This window comes from Mastigoproctus giganteus, chromosome 3, assembly GCF_048544385.1.
Source record: "Mastigoproctus giganteus isolate SK-2022 chromosome 3, ASM4854438v1, whole genome shotgun sequence".
In the NCBI taxonomy this organism is placed as follows: Eukaryota; Metazoa; Arthropoda; class Arachnida; order Uropygi; family Thelyphonidae; genus Mastigoproctus; species Mastigoproctus giganteus.
Window position 1 is genome coordinate 212,026,490 of NC_143577.1, and position 22,303 is coordinate 212,048,792.

Below are 22,303 nucleotides of genomic sequence, written 5' to 3' on the forward strand. Positions count from 1 at the left end.
GCCTCAGCATTTATACTACAATTACTGCTTTCGTTGTTCCTTGATAAATTTCGTTTCTGTGTATCGTTATCATTTGATTGTTTGCTATCATTGCCTTCCAGTAATCCAATAAAATGATCTTTCTTAATGATAATTATTAATGCCAGTTAAATTGTTTTCAGTTTATCATTCTTTCTTTTCTTCGTATTCCTGAAAATATTAATGTCTTAATTTTATTCTAAAGATGATTTCAAGGATGTATTCATAAGAACCATTGTTTCTTATAACATTTTGCTTTTGGGAAAATAGCCAGTGATTTCTTTTCTTTTGATATATCAAACGTTACTAAAGGAGCACCAATCATGACTTCATGTTAATGAAGTCATGATTGGCTTCATGAAATCATGACTTCATGTTAATATAGAATTGTCACTGAAACAATCCATTTCTGTTCGAATAACAGGGTTGGTTATAATTTTTTCAATCCCTCTTCCCTTTTTTGTATTTTGGCTCCAGTGACAGTGCTTGCATATTGATGTTGTACATTATTTGCCTAGATATATGAAACCGAGCAATAAAAATTATACTGTATGGGTACCTTTGTTTAGTGTTTGCATGAAAAAACTAAGGCCGTGAGGCTTCATTATTATGTTTGTAAATTAAATAAATAAATAAATCTTTATTGTGAAGTAGAGTTACAGCACAATATCCCATCACGGCGACAAGCGCCAGGGGTTCACATATAAATAAGATAAGTACAGCGTACAAATACAAATGGCTACAAAATACAGCGAACACATACAAAAAGGCTACAAAATACGGATCACAAATGCAAAAGAAATACAAATACAGCATAAAAACACAGAGCTAGACACAAATACAGAAATAATACAACTTGGCCATATATCAGGGTTCAAGGGCTTGATAAAGTTGTGTCTGTCCTTCTTCTTACTTATTATGCTGTCGATATCGGCGTCCACACGGTTCAGGGCGGGGAGCATCTGCTTGGGGAGAAATCTCTCAGTGAGTGTAAGCCTGTTGTGGTGAGCCACGAGTGCTGGTACCGACCTCAGGCTTGGCTGTGGAATCCTCCAAGAGCAAGCGTTCCAAATATTTGGAGATGATATCTGGCCTGTGATGAGTTTGGCTGTGAAGACCAGCCTCTTTTCCACGATCAGGAACTTCAACCTCGGGATGTCGAGTGCTTGTGCCATCATGTTGGTTGTGGTAGCGGGAGGTAGACGAAGCATTATTGGCCCATTTCAGTAACCAGTATTCAGCGGTGTACACCCGCTTGAGGTTTGTATGTGCAGCGGAGGCCCATATTTCTGCACCATAGAGAATGGCGGGGTAGACGGTGGAGGTGATGAACCTTTTAACAGTGACAGGATGCCGGACGTGTAGCAGCTGCTGCTGCTTTGAGATCCACCGTAGACGAGAGAATTTGGTACTGATTTTGTTGATCTGGTTTAGAAAGGACAACTTTTGGTCAAACAAAACGCCAAGGTCTGTGTGCGAGGGTACATTTGGTATTCGTACCCCTGCGAGTGAAACGTTGAGTTCTGTAGGCATGGATTTAAGGGAGAATATAACCTGGGCAGACTTCACTGGGTTGATTTTTAGATTGAAGTTTGCCAGGTACAATTCTAGATCCTTAAGTTGAGAATTGATCTTGTTGCTGAGCTGAACGGGATTGTCGCCAGGGTTAATTTGAGTCAGCAGTTTAAGGTCATGGGCATAGCATAGGAGACCATTCGTTGAGGCAATAATGGGCACGATGATAGCTGTGAACAGGACACCGGATAGGACACCCCCCTGTGGTACTCCAGCAGTAATGTCGCAGGATAGGGTGTGTTGTTGCCGATGGAGAATAAATACCCTGTGACTGAGAAGAGATTCCAAAAAGCACAGCATATCACCTCGAATGTGAAATTTCTTTTTAAGTAGGAGGAGCAAAGCCGGGATCGACACGGCGTCAAAGGCTGCGCTTATGTCTAGATACGTGGTTGCTAGCTCAGCTCTTTGTTTGAATGCTGAGAGAATGCGTTCAGTGGTGGCTGCCAAGTTAGTGATTGATGATTTTCCTGCGATGGCATAGTGGATTTCAGGTGGTTTCGTCTGGAGGATTTGTTGAGTGATTGTGGGTAGCAAAGCCTTTTCAAGAGTTTTTAACAGACAAGAGGCAACTGATATGGGTCTGAACCGGCTGACGTTTGTGGCAAATTGGTTTTTAGGAATGGGGTACACTCTGTACTTATTGCACTGGGGTTGGAAATAATGCTCCGCGAGGCATCTGTTGTAGATCGAGAGAAGAGGGTCTATGATGAATGTGCTTAAGCATTTGATCATAAATTGCGGAATTCCATCCTCCCCAACAGTGGCTGTTGTGGGAAGGGAATTGATGGCGCGTATGAGCTCCTGTTTCGTGATCTGGATAGTCCCTAGGACATCTGAAGGGTTTTCATAGTCAGGCTGTACAACTGTAGATGGGACTGTGGTTATATTTGAAAACCTGGCGATGTATTTGAGCCATTCTTGAGGATCAAGCATGTGATTGAATCCACCATGTGGGGCAGCATAGAATGGCTGTGTGATTGCATGTTGCCTGTTTATCGATTGAAAAAAAAGAAAAAAAAAAAAAAAAAATCGGATTTTCTGGAGGGAAAAATCTATGCGCACTGTCCTCGCCACAGACCACCTAACTCGGCTACTGTATAAAACTTTCCCTCGTCTCTACTGAATTCGAACTCAAACCTTTTCCATGGTGTGGAAGTGCAGCTATTGTAATCAATATGCTAGCAGCGATAACATATACAGTGCGATTCAAAAATCGCGAAAGGTTATAAATATTACAAATTATTTCGTTTTGTTTCAGAGCTAAAAAATGGCTGACAAATTATCTAAGGATGATAGAGTGAGCTTAGTGTTTATGTATGGAGTATCAGGTGCTACACCCCGTTCAGTTGCCGAAGAATTTAACAGGCGGAATCCACACCGGTTCATCAATCAATCAATAAACTTCGAGGACGACCAGCAACTGAAGTAGTGCGCATTCTTCAAAAAACTCATTTTCACCCTTGTAAAGTGCAACACCACTTCTTCAGTGACAGCTGTCTTTGCAATATCACCATCACAAAAGATCACTTTTGTCACAAGGGATATCTGTTAATTAGTGCTGAAAGTGTTCGTTCCCATTTTTGTTCAAGGGCTGACACTAGCTTAGGTCTAGAAGGTCTATCACTGGCAACCCTCAGTGATAGGCCTTCTTCCAGACAAGGTTTCTGGGCTTGGTATATCGGACTGAGGTGCGCGCATCTGGCTCGCCATTCCATTGGGCTGTATTCTTCTGAAAGTCCTGCTTCATTAGGAGAATTCTATGATCGCCCATCTGGACTAATTGCTTCTGCAATAGGGTGAATAAGAGGATCAATGATCCCATTTCGATAACTTACAGCCGTGAGACGACCACATGGAAATCTGCAGAGCCATTCCCCTTCCCCCAAGATAAGGGGGTTTTCATCAGTAAAACAGGCAATTTCCAGAAAAAAATACACTGACGCCTCATGGTCCTAGTTGCTTTAACCAAAACAACAGTAATATCTTCTGAAGGAAAGCCAATCAAGTCAGTAACGCGTGGGCCTGCATTATCACGAAACAGGATTCCTCTATCAGATTTCTTAGTCTGCATTTGATAATGTGGAGCAGGTGATTTGAAGTTTCAGCATACCGTTTCGAATTAACTTCGGTGTCAGATTCTTTAAAGTCTAATATCAAAAGACCACATTGACAAAAAAATAAAAAATGAGGAAACAATTACCATAACTGCTTATAGCAATCTGCGATCAACGTTTTTGTTTTGTTTTCATTCTTGGAGACGGTGGCCTTCCGATGCATACTGTAAAGCTTAGACGTCGATTCTAAGTTATAGCAACAGGCCTCGTTTCCTACCACAATCACAGTCCTCTGGCGCCTCCGTAGCTAGGAGCAGCATTTCGTAGCACAAGCTTGTTGATTAGACCGGGGTTCGAGTCCGTGACCACCAAATACATAGGATGCGGAAAGGTCAGGGAAATGACCACCGCATATCCCCGGCGCAATATGGCCTTAGTTGCTAATGCTCCTAAAAACCAAATAATAACAACAACAACAACAACAACACAGTCCTCTTCGTGAGATACAGCGTGCTCAAACAGTAGTCCCATTCTTTCTGTAACTTTGTATTCATTGGGTTGCCATTTTATGATAACCAATTTTATGGATTTCATGAATAATGAATTGGTCACTTCCTATGCTGATATTTAACAGTTGTGAAAGTTCTCGACCAGTTGTGCATCTCGTATTGCATAGTGGAATTCCAAAATTTCAATTCTGGAGACGAATTTTGGGAATGGGGCTTTCCTGAATTCAAAAAATCGTGTATTCTTTTCTTTCTTTCCAAAATCCTTTTAACCAGTCTAGAATAGCGGTCTTTTGAGTAATACCTTTATAATATACATCCAACATTTTATTATGAACGTAATCATATACAATATTTGAAATGTCATATAAAACATTACACGGAAATCCTTAAGATGTCGCCCAGTTGATTTAAGCGTAATGTAATTGTGTTGCGATTTAATGTTGAATAATTCTTGCAAATGATTGAAAGAAAAACGGGGTAATTGGAGAAGTATAGTAAAAATAAATAAATATGGAACTAATTTTCTTTAGAACACTAGACGTCTATTTTTGAAACATGACTGGTGAAAGGCATTTTTCATTTTACACCAGTACACAATGCTTGAACAGATACTGTATTTCAACAGGCATTTGGATCGTATTCTTCGTGTTATTTGATTATTGAAATCTGCTGAAAGGCTTCATGATTCACTTGCTGAGAATCATGTCGATAAAGGAATCAAAATTTAACACCAACTGAGAATACTGTAAAGAATAAACAAAACATGGTCAGTTTGCTTATTTTTCTGGATGAAAAACCGGAGAAGAAACTTACTCTCCTCGCCTGAGGCCACTAACTCAACCACGGAGTGTAAAAAGCCTATAAAAGTTCCTTGCGTCATTGACGGAATTCGAACCAGGCCCTTTTCCATCAGGTGATCATAAGCACTGCGCTAGCTGCGAACACTAATAAAAGATAAGAGGGCAGACCTTGAATACTATTACTTAATCATGGCCACAGTCGCCACGCACGCTGAAGACGTAAAAAGTTTTCACAAAGATTCCTACTTATAGTTTTATAATTCGAGTTGATCCAAGCCTTTAAATTCTTTATCGATGATTGAAAATTTTCGCCGAGTGTCAAATGATTGTAAATGTGAGTGTGCAGTTTTTGGATTTTGTTCGGAAATATTAATATTTCCACGAATTTTTACTCTGAATAAATGAATTCACAAAGTATTTCGCCGATATTTTTATTGAATTCAAATTAACATCAGTGCACCATCATTAAACATTTATTTGTCACAGTATTTATTTCTAAACTTACATCATACTTGAGCAACAACAGTAGTGGCATTTAAAGTGGAAGGTTGGCTTAAGAAAGGACTAACAGGAACTGGAACGTCTAGGTGATTTGGGGGTTGAAGGTAAGTGATGCATAACGTGTCCACAGTTTGGGTAATATTGTTGGGAGTAACACATATACGAACGTGAGAAGCACCACTAGTAAAAGGTCCACTAGTTCTGCGGGGATGATGTTTACGCAGCGTAGAACTCAGTTTAGGAAGAAAATCCTCTAGAATTCTTGAAAAGGCAAAACGGAAGTCTGAATTTCTATAACCGTAGGTCCACGGGTTCACAGCACTATTGACTAAAACTAAAAATCCTAAGAAGAACGTAGTCCTTTCGTTTAATACTTCCAAAAGCATACAGATCTCAAAGGGTAACCAAAATATCATGAATAAGCCAACAGTAGCAGCTAAAGTGCGTCCATATCGAGGTTCGGGCGCACAGGTTTCTGTTTGTTGGCGGAAAGTTATCTCCACTGAACATATTGCTCTTGCATGAGATCTGGCTATAATATAAACGTAGCCATAGCTGAAAGTCACAGCTAAAACACATGGGAGAAAGAGGGCGAAGAAAAGCAAAAGACGTACCTCTGGCAGTACCAGGTCGAAGGAGCAATGTTCCACATACAGCTGTCTTGAAGTGGCGAACCAGAAGACTAATGGGCTCGAGCTTAAAAGAAACGAATAAATCCAAAAAGCGGTGATGTATCGAACAACCGTACTATGAGTGATGATGTTATTGTATCTTAAAGGCGAAGCCAGTGACGTGTAGCGGTCCAGAGCAATCGCTGTAATGCTTAGCATCGACACACCGCAGATGAGAATGAAAATGCAGTAAGGTAGCAGACAGAGTATCACGCAGTCAATTTTCGAGCGGGCAAACTCGAAGTAAAGACCAAAGGGCAGAAGAAGTCCCACTCCTAAATCAGCAGATGCCATCGACAGCAAAAAGTAGTTACTTGGATTACGAAGCCGCTTGAATCGATGGATAGCCACCACCAGCAGGGTATTGCTACAAATTACCACTGGAGAAAGAATAAACATTAAGGATATTCCTAATGCCACATGCCCTGCCGAGGTCCATAGAGATGTGTGAGGAAGACCGGTAGCTCGGGCTTCAGTGACCACATTATTCACCAATACCTGTGTGAACCAAGATTCGTCAGCAGTGACTGAGATGTTGACGCTGGGGACCATGGCTCTACAGGATGAAGCGGAAGATTTATCTGAAAGAAACAAGGAAAAATTAATTTCAAAAATGAATTTCGGGTGAATTAAAATATAAAACATACATATCAGGCCTTACATCCATATGGATGGAAGGCTTGACATCTACAACTTATTTGCTGGAAATAGGACGCGAAGATAAATTTGCATATACAGAGACTCCGTGATTTTCATAAGACGTCATGAAGCAAACGTTAGGACAACTGAAAAAGCCAAAACGCACACACGCAGAATATATTTACATTTTTGTGAAATAGATAAGGAACAAAAATCTAACTGGTTGCTATGGTTTTGCATACACATAAAAAAAGGTCGTTAAAGAAAATATTCGACATAACCAAATAGTTGATTTTTTCTGACCTTCATGTAGTGTTTTTTTATCAATAAAAAAAAAAAAAAAAAGAAAAGTTGCCTTTTTACCATATTTATATTTTTGAATACATTTTGATGTATTCAGAGGATTCAAATTATCCTATTCTCAGACCGATTAACTCGGCCACGATGTGAAAAAAAGCCCATAAAAGTTCTTGGTATCATTGATGTATGATGTATGCCATCAATTTTTGTTACCTTGGCAAGTAAATGCGGCTTGAGTTTCCTCCAGAATGAAGTTTTCTTAACGTGGGCATAAATGAATACAGATTTCTCTAGCACAAGATGTTCTGTTCACAATAAACTTAGCCGTTTTCTTTTATGAACAGTTCTTTCTTCCAGTTAGGTCATCGTAATGCTTTGTTTCATTGCGCGAAAGCGTGTATTATTTTAATTTCTCATTCCATTTATTTTTATAATTTTGAGATTATATTTCCTCTCTTGCAGCACGGCTATTTTTGTATCCGTAATGTAACAATTTTAAAACATTTGTGTTGTTAATTTGGTTCAAATCGTCTAAGTATGGGAAAAAAAAAAAAAAAAAAAAAAAAAACTGTCGTTATTACAATAAATATCGACGATAAATAAATAAATAGTTACAATAAATATCGACATCATCCGACTTTCTGAAAATCCTTACCGGCTTCGGCTGACACCATACATTGCAGCTTTCCTTCAACCACTACTGAAGAAAATACTAAAATATGCCTTATATCTTCAGCTTTAAACTGAAGGTTAGTAGTACGCTGGTATTTACCAGGCAGTCCACTGAAATGTCGTTTGTGATAATTATTTATTTCCCTGGCAGATTGTAGATGTGAACTGCAGTCTCAGAACTAATTCATCACTATATTTCTATTAAAACAGTGAAACTTATTACACCGATACAAAAACAGTTAAGAAATTATAAAGGAATGTTGACAATGGATTAAGTTTGGATAAAATGGCATAATGCTTATGAACAGCTTTCTTTAGTACACCTTTTGAAGATACTAATTTAAAAAATAAAAAAAGAAGATATTGTTAATACTTTATGCAGTATATAAAAAGCAGAAGGATCAAAAGTGATAATTTTATTACACGAAATAATAAAAAGAAAAATTATACCAAATAAACAGAAGGCCTAGTAAACTTCTAAAGAGATTTTGTAGTAGGGTGAACACTGCGATATATCCATTCAAATGGCTCGCTTCACGTCATCTTTTAAATACCGTATGGTAATAGAAAACAGGACATTTATCAACTTAAGGGTTACCCTAGCGGTAGCTCATATACCCTTATGTATTTTTGTCTGCAAATTGCATGCGTTCTCAAGTTGTTTTTCTGCTTTACTAGAAATCCTCTTTAAAGACTTCACTCGATTAACTCGGCCACACTGAAAAACCCTATAATAGATTAATGAGATCCTAACCACATCCTTTTCCATACAGTATGGAAGGACGGTAATTATAACCACTGTGCTACCGCAAGAGCAGTAATGACAGACAAAGGGTAATAGTACCTTTTAGTCATCAGTGACTTCTAGAGCCTTAAGATTCACCTGCTACAGTTTTCAGCACCGAATGAAAAATACGTATAAGAGGCCAAATGCAAAATAATTTCGCTGGGTCGACGATTAACATTTAAAAGGTCTGATTCAGTTCCAGATAGCTGCTTGGATACGCCATTAAAAGAACATCCTATAGTATCTGAGCCTTATGGGAAAAATAATTATAGTCCATGAAATTTAATTCACGGTCCATAGCACATTTGAAAAACGGCACTCAAGAGTTCAAGAATTTCGCCCTTGAGCAGTTAAGTGTCTCCCTTCAAAGACGTGAAGATCGGGTGTGGCACTTTATTATGATTCCTGTCCCCATGACAAATTATTGGACCACTGCTACGTGTTCCACGTTCTCTCTCGATGAGAACACGAGAAGAATCAGTTTCAAAACTGAATCGCAACTCATATGCAAAGCGAACAATAACCCCTTGGCCAATAACCAAATCAGACTGGCTTACCTGTGAAGTGGGGGGAACCACAATAATCTGTTGTGTTTGGTATCTTCTTTTCTGAAGTTTGCTCTTGCCATGAAGCAATCATTTCAATACCACGGAACACTCGGGGGTGGGGGGGGGAGGTTGCATGGCTATAATTTTCCTATGACCTCTCGCTGTTAGGGTCACAGAGTATTCATTCCGAAATGCAGTTGTCTTCGGCAAAGGTAAAATTTTGCCAACTTCATTCCCAGAACGACGCTAAGAGGAAGTGCATCTTGCACTGTGCTCTCGCACGGACGCCACGAGACAGAAAAGGTATATCTTTCAAGAAATATTTTCTGTCTCCTAATTTTGCCCTCGCGAGTAGCATGCTGGTTGCGACCACCATCCTTTCACACCGTGTAGAAAAACGCCTTGGTTCAAATTCATCAAAAAGGGGAGGAATTTACGGGCTTTTGTCACACTGTGAACGGGCTTTGGCAAGGGTAGCATAGTTCCCCCCCCCCCCCTGGAAACGCGAATTTTTTGTCAGAAACACACACACACACACTAGAGGTGCAATATACTGTGAATGTATGAACTTCACCTCGGGAAATTCCTAACATGGAATTTTTTTTCTCTTGATGAAGAGTGGTTCAGATAACCTTCAGATTTCTATTTTTGATACTTTGAGAGGTCCCAAAGTATGGCCACTTCAAATGTGATTATCCTACCATCATATTCTACGAATAGTCATCCACAGCTCTGAATCTTCCAAACATCTCGATTACGTTCTATAGGTAGAATTTTTTAAGCCGCTTGAGTTGGTTATTCTGATGTCATATTTGGATTTATAAATGTTGAATCACGGGGTGCCAAATATATATATATATATAACCATAAAAATAAATTAGAATAAGAATTAAAAATAATGCTATCAACATAGGGGCTTAGAGGAAAACAGGTATCCTGTGTGTTATCAGAAACTCAGTCTAAAACACTGATGGATCCAATATCTTTCTATTACAGAAGATTTAGGAGATGTCCGGTTGGCCTGCCTCCCTAAAATCCACTCATGCACACCTTCTCGATGGTTAGCGCTGTTACGTCACTTAGGTGGCAAATGGCCCTCAGTCCCCGGCAGGCTTTCACTCCCCTTCTTACGGCAGCGAGAGGATCAGAGTGGAAGCAGAGGGTGCTAAGAATCTCTGGGCACGACCAGGCTGCCATGCACGGAAACTGAACTTGGCCTGTTACAACGTAAGATCACTCATCGGTGAAGACAGGATATTAGAGCTGGAAAAGGAATTAGAAAATGTGAATTGGAATATCATTGGTTTGGGTGAAACAAGAAGAAGAAATGAATCACTTATAAGTTTATCAAGTGGAAATCTGCTGTACACCAATGGAAACAGTGAAAGGAGTGAAGGTGGAGTTGGGTTTCTGGTCCATAAAGATTTAAAAAACAACATTTTGGAATTTAAAAGTACATCACCAAGGGTGTCAAGACTAATACTCAAAGATTTCTAAGAGGTACAAGCTAAAGGTTATAATGATTTATGCACCAACATCGAGCCGTGATGAAGAGGTTGAAGAAATGTACACCGAAACTGAGTGTCTTCTAGATGAGCAGAAAACCCACTACACTATTATTATGGGGGACTTCAATGCTAAGGTTGGAAAAAGACAAAACAGTGCAGAAAGGGGAACTATAGGAAATTTTGGAATTGGTGAAAGAAATGAAAGAGGCGAAACACTTGTGGAATTTGCAGAATCTCAAGGATTGTCAGTAATGAACACTTTTTTCAAGAAAAGGGTGAACAGAAAGTGGACATGGAAGAGTCCAAATGGATTAACAACTAATGAAATCGACTTCATCCTCACTAGCAGAAGATATATTGTGAATGATGTTACCGTCCTGAATAAGGTAAATGTTGGAAGTGATCACAGAATGGTAAGATGTACACTTGATATAGATGTAGGAAAGGAAAGGAAAAAACTGACTCGAGTAAATAATACAAAGGTCTTTGAGATAACAGAAGAGGAGAAAAGGCAGTATGTACTGCAACTTAAGAACAAGTTTGAGCTTCTGCAGACTGTTCAGGACCAAGATATCGACGAGGAATATCATAACTTTCTGAAAGTGATAAAGGCCAAGAAACCTATAGGGAAAAAGAAATCCAAAGAAGAAAAAATTAGTCAAGAAACACTTGTTATGATGAACCGAAGGCGAAAAATGAAGAGCAAGATAAACACTGACAAGGAAAAAAATTGAATATACTGAGTTATGCAAAGCCATTAGAAAGAGACTCAGAGAGGACATAAGAAGATTTAATACAAGAAAAATAGAACAAGCATTAAGGGAAAACAAAGGATTTAAATCAGCAGCCATGAGCAGTAATACAGAAAGACAAATGATACTGAAACTGAAGAATACTATAGAGAATTATACAAGGAACGAGGGAATGATGCCAGCAGTGGGGAAGATGGATTGCAAATTAGCAACACATACGACATACCCGATATTCTTCCCGATGAGGTAGAACATGCATTGAAGAAAATGAAGAATCAGAAAGCCCCGGGGGAAGATGAAGTTACTGTAGAGTTGTTAAATTGGGAGGAAGAGACATAACACAAAAACTGGCAAGGCTCTTCACAAAGTGCATTAGAAAAGGTGTGACGCATAAGCAGTGGAATAATCCAATCATAGTTTTGCTGCATAAAAAAGGAGATAAATCAGAAATTGGAAATTATAGACCAATTAGCTTGTTATCCAACATCTACAAGTTGTTTACAAGGGTCATTACTAACAGATTAGAAAGAATACTTGATGAGAATCAACCGAAAGAGCAAGCTGGCTTTAGGACAGGATTCTCTACTATAGATCCCCTTCACGTAATATCACAGCTAATGGAGAAAGCAAATGAATATAAAACACATTATGCCTGGAATTTGTGGATTATGAAAAGGCATTTGACTCCATACAGCATAAGGCAATGTTTCGGGCACTGGAAAGACAAGGCATATATACCCCACATATTATGATTTTGAAGAAAATATATGAGAATGCTACCTCCTTTATTAAACTAGACAAAGACAGTAGGAAATTTAAAATCGAGAAAGGAGTTCGACAAGGAGATACAATATCTCCGAAGCTGTTTACTGCTGCCCTTGAGGAAGCTTTCAGAAGATTAGACTGGTCGCAGAAAGGAGTCAATATGAACGGAGAGTACCTAAACCATTTACGATTTGCAGGTGACATTGTGGTCATAAGCCACGATCCCAAAGAATTACAGGAAAATCTTAATCAGTTATGCACAGTTAGTAAGGACTTTGGACTAAAGATGAATATGGCTAAAACAAAAGTAATGATGAACAAGTATGCCACAGAAAGGGAAATAATGATTGAAGGAGCAGTAATTGAAAAGGTGGAGTCATATACTTATCTGGGATAAGTTATTAGCTGTAATAATGATAAATGGCTGGAAGTCAAGAGTAGAATAAATTTTGGATGGATATCATTCAGGAAATATAGTCACATACTGAAGAGCAATATCCCAGTTTGTCTGAAACGTAAAATAATGAACCAATGCATACTCCCCACCATGACTTATGGAAGTGAAACTTGGGCACTCACCAAAAGAATGGAAGAGAAGCTGAGAACTACACAGCGAAGAATGGAACGAATTATATTGGGAATCAGACTGTTAGGTAAGAAGAGAAACACATGGATTAGGCAACAAACTCAAGTAAAGGACATTCTTATTAAAACTAAAGAACTAAAATGGTCTTGGGCAGGACACATAGCTCGAAGACATGATGACAGATGGACTAAGAAAATAACAGAATGGTACCCAAGAGGAGCTAGAAGAAAACCTGGAAGACAAAGGCGGAGATGGATGGCCAGTGCTCGAAACAGAAGGAACTGGAAAGCTGCTGGAGAGGCCTTCATCCTGCAGTGCATTGAAAATGGCTGATGATGATGATCAGCATGACAAGACAACAGTGAAAATAGTTAAAATTAAACATAACGATCAAACCTACAGGGAGGGAATAGAGGGGTAACAAGAGTAAAAATATTGCAGCAGAAACTCTCTAAGATAATTTAGAACATCTAAATGTAAGGATAGTAAAATAATAATTAATTAAATTTCGAAAGCAAATTAAATAGAAATTTAACGGCGCCCGCTCTGATGGGCACCAGGTCCAAATTTATGTGAAATATCACCAATAGAGATGTAAACCATTACAATAAAATAAAACAAAAATATACTGACCATTACGCCCCATCTCAACAGAGGACCACAAGGCCGATAATGGTCAAGGAATCGCTGCATTTCGATCGCTAGACAAATCGCCGCAAAGGCGAGTCGACCGAAAGATTAGTCCGCCACCCAATCCCCAGATCGAACTTCGGTCGACTTGCCTTTGCAGCGATTTGTCTAGCGAACGAAATGCAGCGATTCCATTATCGCTGACGTCCTGACCATTATTGGCCTTGTGGTCATCTGTTGAGATGGGGCGTAATGGTCAGTCTATTTTTGTTTTATTTTATTGTAGAGGTTTACATCTCTGTTGGTGATGTGATATTTCACATAAATTTGGACCTGGTGCTCATCAGAGGGGGGCGCCGTTAAATTTCTATTTAATTGGCTTTCGAAATTTAATGAATTATTTTATTATCCTTACATTTAGATGTTCTTAATTATCTTAGAGTTTCTGCTGCCATATTTTTACTCTTGTTACCCAGCTCTTGCCTCCCTGTAGGTTTGATCGTTATGTTTAATTTTAACTATTTTCGCTCTTGTCTTGCCACGCTGCTGGCATTATTTTTAATTCTTATGGTTATATTTCAAGCATCATGTAGAGGAATATGCTTTTTGCTGCCTCTGATGTTTGCTGTACATTTTTATTTTATTTTTATTATGAAAGATTCAGTTTCCAACTATTTTAAAGGTTATTCAAATATACGTGTGTGTGTGTGTGTGTACACACACACACAAAAACATAGCTGTTACGTAACTTACGGACACTAGCGTAATATATTATTTTTATTCAATTTTTTCAGGTATGATTCAAACAATCAATCAATAAATAATCTTAATAATCAATCAGTAAATAACCGTAGTTTATTCGGTTCACATATTTAGTCAATGTCGATTATTTGCTCGCCTGAAATCGTGATATACAGTTGTTTTGAATTTTAGCAACATAACCCGCTATATTTAGGCGATCATCTGGGAACTTTACATCTCCATGTAAAGTTCCATTTGTAGCAGTCTCCAAAAACGAGACTCTTCTACCAAAAATTCCAAAATGATGGATTCATTAAACTCAAGTGGTTAGTCAAGGTATAATTTCTTGAGGAAGAAAAAGGTTCCTCTCAATCAACAATAAAAAAATTGCCTCATTTCGGTGGTTTTACAAGAACGATCATAACTGATATCACGTTAGTTACATGACATTTCTGTAGAGTTTTTAGGGCATCAGCAACTTATACCATATTATGTTTGTAAATTTCGCGTGTTCTGTGGTCGATTTTCTGTTTGCTGGATGAAAAACCAGAGTTTACGGGAGAGAAAACCATGCTATCCTCGTCTGAGACTGACTAGCTTAGCCACGATGTGAAAAAGGCCCATAAAAATTCCTCGCGTCATTGAAGGAATTCGAACTGAGGTCTTTTTCCACCCGGTGTGGACAGGGACGACGATTCTGCTAACTGTGCTACCCTCGAAGGCATTACATGACACCTTGTGAAAGTTCAAATGCTACTGTTGCTAAATAGGATAATGAATCCATAAGGCAAATGGGTATTGACTGAACATGAGCTGGTTATGACTAATGAAAATTCAAATCAATTTTAATAGAAATGTCTCTTGTTTGTACGAAAATGTTAATTACCTCAACAGAACGTAATCTGCTTTCACCCTTAAGGATGAAAGGAGAAGTTAGCTTAAATAATCCATTCTTCGAATCGCAGATTGCCGATGAATTAAAACAGCCATTCAAGAAGTAAATTGAGCATATCGGATTATTGGATTAAGGAAAATAATTCTTTTCGAGGAAGGTGGCAATAGAAAACTTGATAGGGGGCTAATTGCACAATACTGTCTTTCATTATCGCAAACTCTCAGGTACTACAAACGCTCGTAAAATATTTAACAAAAGATATTCACGTAATGATTGGATTACTTAAGGATGAAATATCTTGTTATCAAAATTAAGATACTAACAGTCATGTACACACACAAACAACGCACATACAAACTGTATTATATATAAAAACAGTCGCTTATTGTTACCATATTGCTTCCCGGAAAGAAAGAGAACAGGACACTTTTCCTGGATAGGGAAGGAAAGACACTATTTCCTCTCCTCCGACTGGCCTGCGTAGAAGTCCAAATGTCCCAAAACAGCAGCTATACAAAAAAGTTTATAAATACAGTTCGATAACAGATAAGTTATAAAACTTTCTTTATAAATCCGGGGACAGCCGCATATGGTGAGAAAAGTTTACACGATAGATGGAATACAGGAAACAGCATCATATTAAGCCTCCACGGTCAACTCAAACGAGTGTTGTAATTTTTCCCTCGCGTTTGCTCACTCGGATTCTTTAACTATAATCAGCTGTCATGCAGTTATATTATGCCTTTATGTAGGCTTCAACCTGACCGAAACAGTCACTTAATATGAATTAGCCTACACTGACTGGCCAGTTTATCACGTGCATCTCCATCATTCTGCGAATTGACCGTTCCGTCAGAAACAATTCACATGCTTATACTAGGCTATAAAAGTGTATAGTCAGATGACTTGTGACTGTATAGTGCAATTCAGTGAGAGAAAGAGATGTGTGGGCGACTTAAATGACTTTGAGCGTGGTCGATGCCGGATGTACCGGTGTAAGTATCACTGACAGTACTACTGTCCTGGTGGGGTGTTCACGCACAAGAGTGTCTAGATTGTATCAAGAATGGTTCAAAATCCAGACACCCAATCAGAACAGTGTTTTGGCTAGAGACAGCTGGTAAGAGGCCACTGGACGTGGGGGTGGGGGGAGGTACAGGCGAGCTACAATTGGTCAAATGATAGTAAGTTACCTGTCCCTAATAGCTGCTCTGGGCACAGTGCACATAGAAACACCGAAACCAGACATTTGAGGAGTAGAGAAAGGTCTCTTGGTCGAATGAATCTCAGTTCCACTTGTTCCTACTTTGTGTGTGTGTGTTGTACGGTTTTAGGCACATCAGCAACATAAGCCGTAGTGCGCTGAATATAACATGTATATTTCATGTTAGCGGCGTATTCAGGGGTGGGCAGAAGGGGCATATGCCCCCTTAACCAAACATTTGAAATTAAAGATAAACGCAGGAGGCGTTCTAAAAAAACTCAAAAACCTGGTCGCCAGCCCCCCCCCCCCCCCCCCGTACGATGATACCTGGGTATACGCCACTGTTGCATGTGACCTGTGGTCGTTTGCTGGAAGAAAAACCGTGGTTTCATCGCCTGACACCGACTAACTCAGCCACATTGTGAAAAGGTCCAAAAAATTACTCGCGTCACTGACAGGATTTGAACTTGGGTGTTTTCCAGCCGGTGTGGGGAGAACGGTGACTATATCAACAACGAGGGACCAGCAGTTGTTCCATGCTGACGGCAGGACCAAGGTACTGCAACAGCAGCATGAATCAATATATCCATGGCGATTGTCAGCATTGAAGGCTAGAGTATTTTCGTTGCACACATTGGTCGCTCTAACACTGGTGGATCAATGTTTAGTTTACAAGCCTACAAGTATATTGCTGCTGATCGGATGCATCCCCTCGTGCTTACTTTATCTATCTGGTAACTATTCTTCTCAGCGGAACAGTGCACCATGTTATAAAGGCAGATCATTTAGGAGTGGGCTCAGGGACACGAGGATGGCTTGACCATATTTAATTGCCCTACTCAGTCAGCGGATCTCAACCCAACTGAGCATTTGTGGGATCAGGTGAAACGGTATGTTCGGAGCACGGATCGTCTAATTTATAGCACTGTGGATGTGGTCCAGTCTGTATGGGCCAGGGTCTATGCTGTTAGCATTTGATGAGTCCATGCTCTGATGACTTGAGGCTGCTTTAAGAGCTCAAGGAAATACTACTCGCAACTGGGCTCAGCACCAAAAGAATTGGTCACAGAATTGTAAGATCAATACAACTGCACTGCGTAATATCATGAAAAAGACAATCTGTCTAAAAATACAGAGTCGTAATTAAACGAACTCGATCGATACTAGATCTTTAGACGATACTACTGCATTGGATGAAAATGTTATCCAATATTTAATCGATTGTTCAAAGATAATTATACAAAATCTGTTGTGAATTAGCATAAGCATATGATGAACGAAAGCAAGCTTATACGGTATCAGACAAAAAAAAAAAAAAAAAAAACCCCTTCCTATTTCACCCATCCATTCGCCAAGCAGTCCACTAAAATATGTTAGGAGGAGATGGAGGAAAGAAATATCAGTTACATTTAAAAGGTTTTCATTAATTGATTCACTATGATTTTATTAAAATAGAATGCCAGAAAGATTTGCCAATGAGTGAAATTTGGAAATTGTAAAATAGAGGGAGCGCTATGATCAACTTGTGGATTTTGCTCTTATGTGAATTTTATTTCAGTGGAATAAGTAGTTTTATCACGAATAGTGTTTGTAGTCAACTAACCCGAAATACACGTGTGTCAAACGTCCATCCACAGGTAAGTGTATTCCCTTAATTTTTTTTTATCGATTTATGATTATTTATCGATAGGCCTAAGAAACTTGCAATTATAAAATGGCACCATGTCAAGCATGCCAGAAAAATGTGAAAAACAAGCCGCAATGCACACGATGCCGAGCCAATTTTTGCCTAAAATGCACCACGACCCCATATAGAGTGTAGAGTGTGTTTAGTGTCAAACGGCACCAGGGGTTTCCCCCCATCTCCGCGGGCTATACATTGTGGGTGTGAAACAGAACACTGTCAATGCCAGAGGTTTAAAAGTGTATGGATTTTGTACATGTGTAGTGTCGTGTACCGTTGTTCCTCTGGTCATTTAGCCGCTGGGCCCCTAATGGGACCCAACGTTGTCCACACTCTGCCTCGTGGAGGCAGACTAGGTATACCAGTATTATAGTTATTTACTCTGGCAGGTCCTGCCACCTAATTTCCTGAGATTTCAGTGGCAAGGACCTTAAAAAAAAATAAATAAATAAAAAAATAAAAATAAAATAAAATAAATAATAAAAAAAATAAATAAATAAAAAAAAATAAATAATAAATAAATAATAAAAAAAAAACACGTTATAGTTATGGGTCAGCCAAAAAGAAGTACTATTTATGCAAATAAATATTGTTAAGTTTTTGGGTGTAGGGCTCAAGCAATTTAACAATGGTTCAGACACTGGTAATTATAATTAAAAGAGAGAGAGAGAGAGAGAGAGAGAGAGAGAGAGAGAGAGAGAGAGAGAGAGAGAGAGGGATGGGGAGACTGAAGGCTGGGGGAAAAGACAGAAATAAGGGGTACATAGAGAAGATGACCCCCAAATCAGTGGAGCAGGCCCATGCCCCACCAGAGGGAAGAGAGGGGCGGCGAGGGGAGGAGGAGACCAGAAGCACCTCCCCCTCCCGCCCGGGGAGTGGAGGCAAAGGGCCACGCAAGGGAGCGTGGCTTAAAAAAAAAAAAAAAATTCTATAGAGTCCCAAAGGAAGGTCTTGTATCTGGGTGAGAGCCAGTTTCGTTGAGTCCAAGGATGGTTAGTTTAGTCGTGGTGCCTGTTCTTGATCCCTGTAGATAGCAGTAAGTGTCCTCCTTCGGGTGAATAGTCCCTGGGCGAATTTTGTCAACTCCTTATACTCCTCTTGCGAGTCCAACAGGTTTGATTCCTTGTCGCGAGGGAAGTAAGTCAGCTTTGTCATAAAGAGGCAGCGGAGATCCTCATAATTTTCACAGTTGTACATTATGTGAGACCATGTCTCCACTTCCCCACAGACACAGCGAGGATCGTTTACTAATTTAAAACTGTTTAGTTTGGCATTCAGGGCCCCATGACCTGTTAAAAGATACGTAGTGTACAGTCCAGGGTGAAACCATGATGGTGCTTTTGGGTATAATCTTCCGACATAAGGCAGAAATTTCCTCGTTATTTCCCCTTTTGTGGATTCTGACCACCTATCCTGCCAGACCTGCTGCAGGTGGGTGGCGAGTTTTGTTTTCTCTCTTTTCACGTTTCCTGTAGGGTCAATGGAGTGGCCCAGGAAGGTGCAGGGAAGCCCTTTTGCGAGATGCTGCACCATGGCACAACGCACCACCTCGAGGTCAAGGGGGAGTGCTCCCGCCAGAACCTGCAGAGCATGTGTACTCACAGTGCAGCAGGCCCGTGTAATAGAGAGGAGTATTGTCCGTTGGATGGAATCGAGTGTCCTTCTGTTAACTGCAGTAGTTGCTTTCTGGAACCAGATGGGTGACGCGTAAGTTATGGCTGGTATAAATGTCGTTTTGTAATACAGTCCCACTCCCATATAGGCAACTTAAGAGAATGCTGCAAAATAAAGAAAAATGGGAATGCAGCGACTACTCAAACTATTGGTGACCTCCCAACATCATCGCCAGGCGAGTATGCGATTGGCCCACAAAGAAAAACAAATGTTACGCTGCCTGACATTGAAGTTATGAGTATATCCTCACTTGCCGAAACTGCGCACAACCCACCTACAAGGAATAACCAGAGTAAGATTTTGTCGATGCTTTGCGATATCCATGAAGATCACAAATTCCTGAGCAATATTTTCCAACAAAACAGTGCTGACACGCAAAACCACATAAAACACATTTTGGATATCATTGACATTGCTCTCACGAATCAGGAAATGCTAAAGAATCAGATCGCCCAGATGACAAAAGTGCCTGTGCGAGCTGCAGATGTTAGCAAGAAAAATACACAAACAAAATGAATGCTCGACAAACAGTCTATGGCCCGAAGAAACCCTATTGAAAACACAACCACACCAGCTATGATAAGACATGCCACTTTCGATGCGAACCTATGAAGTTCGTAAGTCAGGAGGACCCATCCGGCAGCCAATGTTTGCCGCAACTAGAAAACCAACTCCCTCGATCACATCAAGTCATTAGCCAAGAGTCTGCCTAGGCAAAAAAGAAGAAACTCAACAACTGAAGAGAAGCAGGCAACACAGCCACCCTGAGGAAGAAAAGAAACTAATGAGCCCCCCCCGCTTCAGAATTCCCGAATGTCGATCAGACAAATAGGAAATTTACCCCAAATCCGTAGCATTTGGGTTCCGTACTCTGCCCTGTGATTATAATTGCCACGGTATGCACGTAGCAACGTTTTCTGCAGGGAGTAACACGTTGGTAATCGAAGCTGGTGGAAAGACCATTACCTCTTGTATGACGCTTCAGACCCGGGTTGCACCATCTGCACAAATGCATCCTGTGCAAGAAAATCACCAAATAACACTTACCGTCCTCCATAGAAACAATTCTGCTCATGTTGGAGATAGACAAACACGTAGTCTGCATTACGCTAGCACTTCGAACAACAAACAGGATGTAAATCCCACCATTCATCCCAAGTATTTAGTACATAGAAGACCCCAAGCTCCTTCTCGACCTTCAGAGAGCAGGCCTGCCCAACTGAATCACATGGACGCCCCAAGGAAGCACACAGGAATAGCCCTAAAGAAATGCAATTCCGAAAAACTGGTAATGATTTCATCATTGGAACTGACACATGATCGTGTATTAAAGCAGCACCGGGAAAAGTGAGGCTCTTTTCCACTAGAGATGACCCAACTATAACAGTGCTCCCCCCTTCGAGCCCCACATCAAAGAGAAAACTGGAATAATCGTTGACATTCGTCAAATGGAAACCAAGTATAGCACTATTGCATCAGTCCTGATAATGGGTAAAGATTAGGGACTCAACGGCCTCCTCTGCTCAAGCACCTGGCCTCTTGGTGCGAAGGTCAAGATCTTTGTTGACTACGCCCAAGGAATAAAGAATCGGTTGCTATAGCAACCAAGGAAAGCATCTCAAAGGCTGAGTACCGCAGAGCCCTTTCTCCTCTTCACTCAAAACGTCAGAAGCATTGCAAATAAATTGCATACACACTTCAGAACTTATTACTACTAGATTTCACATTTATCTGTCTAACAGAAACCTGGTTAATCATAGACAAGAAACTAAACTTCCTTAGTGGAAACTTTGCCTACCACATTACCTCAAATGAGTGTGCTCATAAACTTGGGGGCGATGTGGTTATCTTTTCCCACAAAAGTCTTCACATCACAAATACCATCAGAAGTGACTCTTTGAAGGCGTGAGTGTCACTTGTCATAATAATCTTTTAAGCATCCAAGACTGCTTAATCTATTTTTCCCACGAGCATAATAAAGAATCTAGTACGGAGCTTCACGCATGGTTGATCCACCACTTAAAACAAAATCTCCCATTATCATCACAGGGGACTTTAATATGTCCCTCCCATGGTATGCAGACACAAAAACAGAATTGGACATCCTCCTTTCATCATTTGGAATTTACCCCCTGCAGACCCCATCAACAAGACAATCAAAAACTGGACCTTATCTACCTGAATGTAAATAACGCTATCCTCCTGCAGAATTTTGGAAGTTTTAATTCGGATCACTATCCTCTTACAATTGAATCCCTCCCGCCTAAGAATACTGACCAGAATAAAAACAAGACAACCACAAAACTCGTCTTCTCCACAAAGTTCATACAGGAAGAAATAATCCTTAAGAAGCTTAAAACAATAGACTGGAATGCAATCTACAAACTTCCCCCCTCTCAAGCAATAGACTACAGTACATTGCAGATCACCTTTGGACCATCGCCCGGTTAGGGGAGGCAAGAAAGATAAAAATATGTGAACGGACCAGGCCCTGGTTCTCCATACAAATGAAATGATATTTCAATGACAAGTGACACTGACGTCTTCATTTAAAACAGTAAAAAACAATTTGCACTTTCCGGTTTATTGGGCTTTTCTGTTAGCGCAATCTATTATAAATGGGTAGCAAACTCGATCTTATTGCATTTGCGATAATACCGATAACTGGAATTCCTATTTACTTATTACAATGATGAAGGGAAAGCGACCAACGGAAAGTGAAAGTGCTGGCAGTGCTAGGAAACGAAACGCAACAAAATGGATTTAGAAATTAAGATGATTAAGAAG

At 39.9% G+C, this 22,303-nt stretch overlaps 1 protein-coding gene across 1 annotated transcript in view; it reads right to left on the bottom strand.

The window, feature by feature from the left end:
* Window positions 1-5,465: 5,465 nt before the first annotated feature.
* Window positions 5,466-22,303, bottom strand: part of LOC150088661 (adenosine receptor A2b-like) — a 121,244-nt gene continuing 104,406 nt past the window's right edge. Inside the window, exon 2 of the mRNA XM_090370284.1 lies at window positions 5,466-6,712. Coding sequence (XP_090226410.1) covers window positions 5,466-6,683 — 1,218 coding nt within the window. The 5' untranslated portion in view covers window positions 6,684-6,712. The remainder of the gene's footprint in view (window positions 6,713-22,303) is intronic.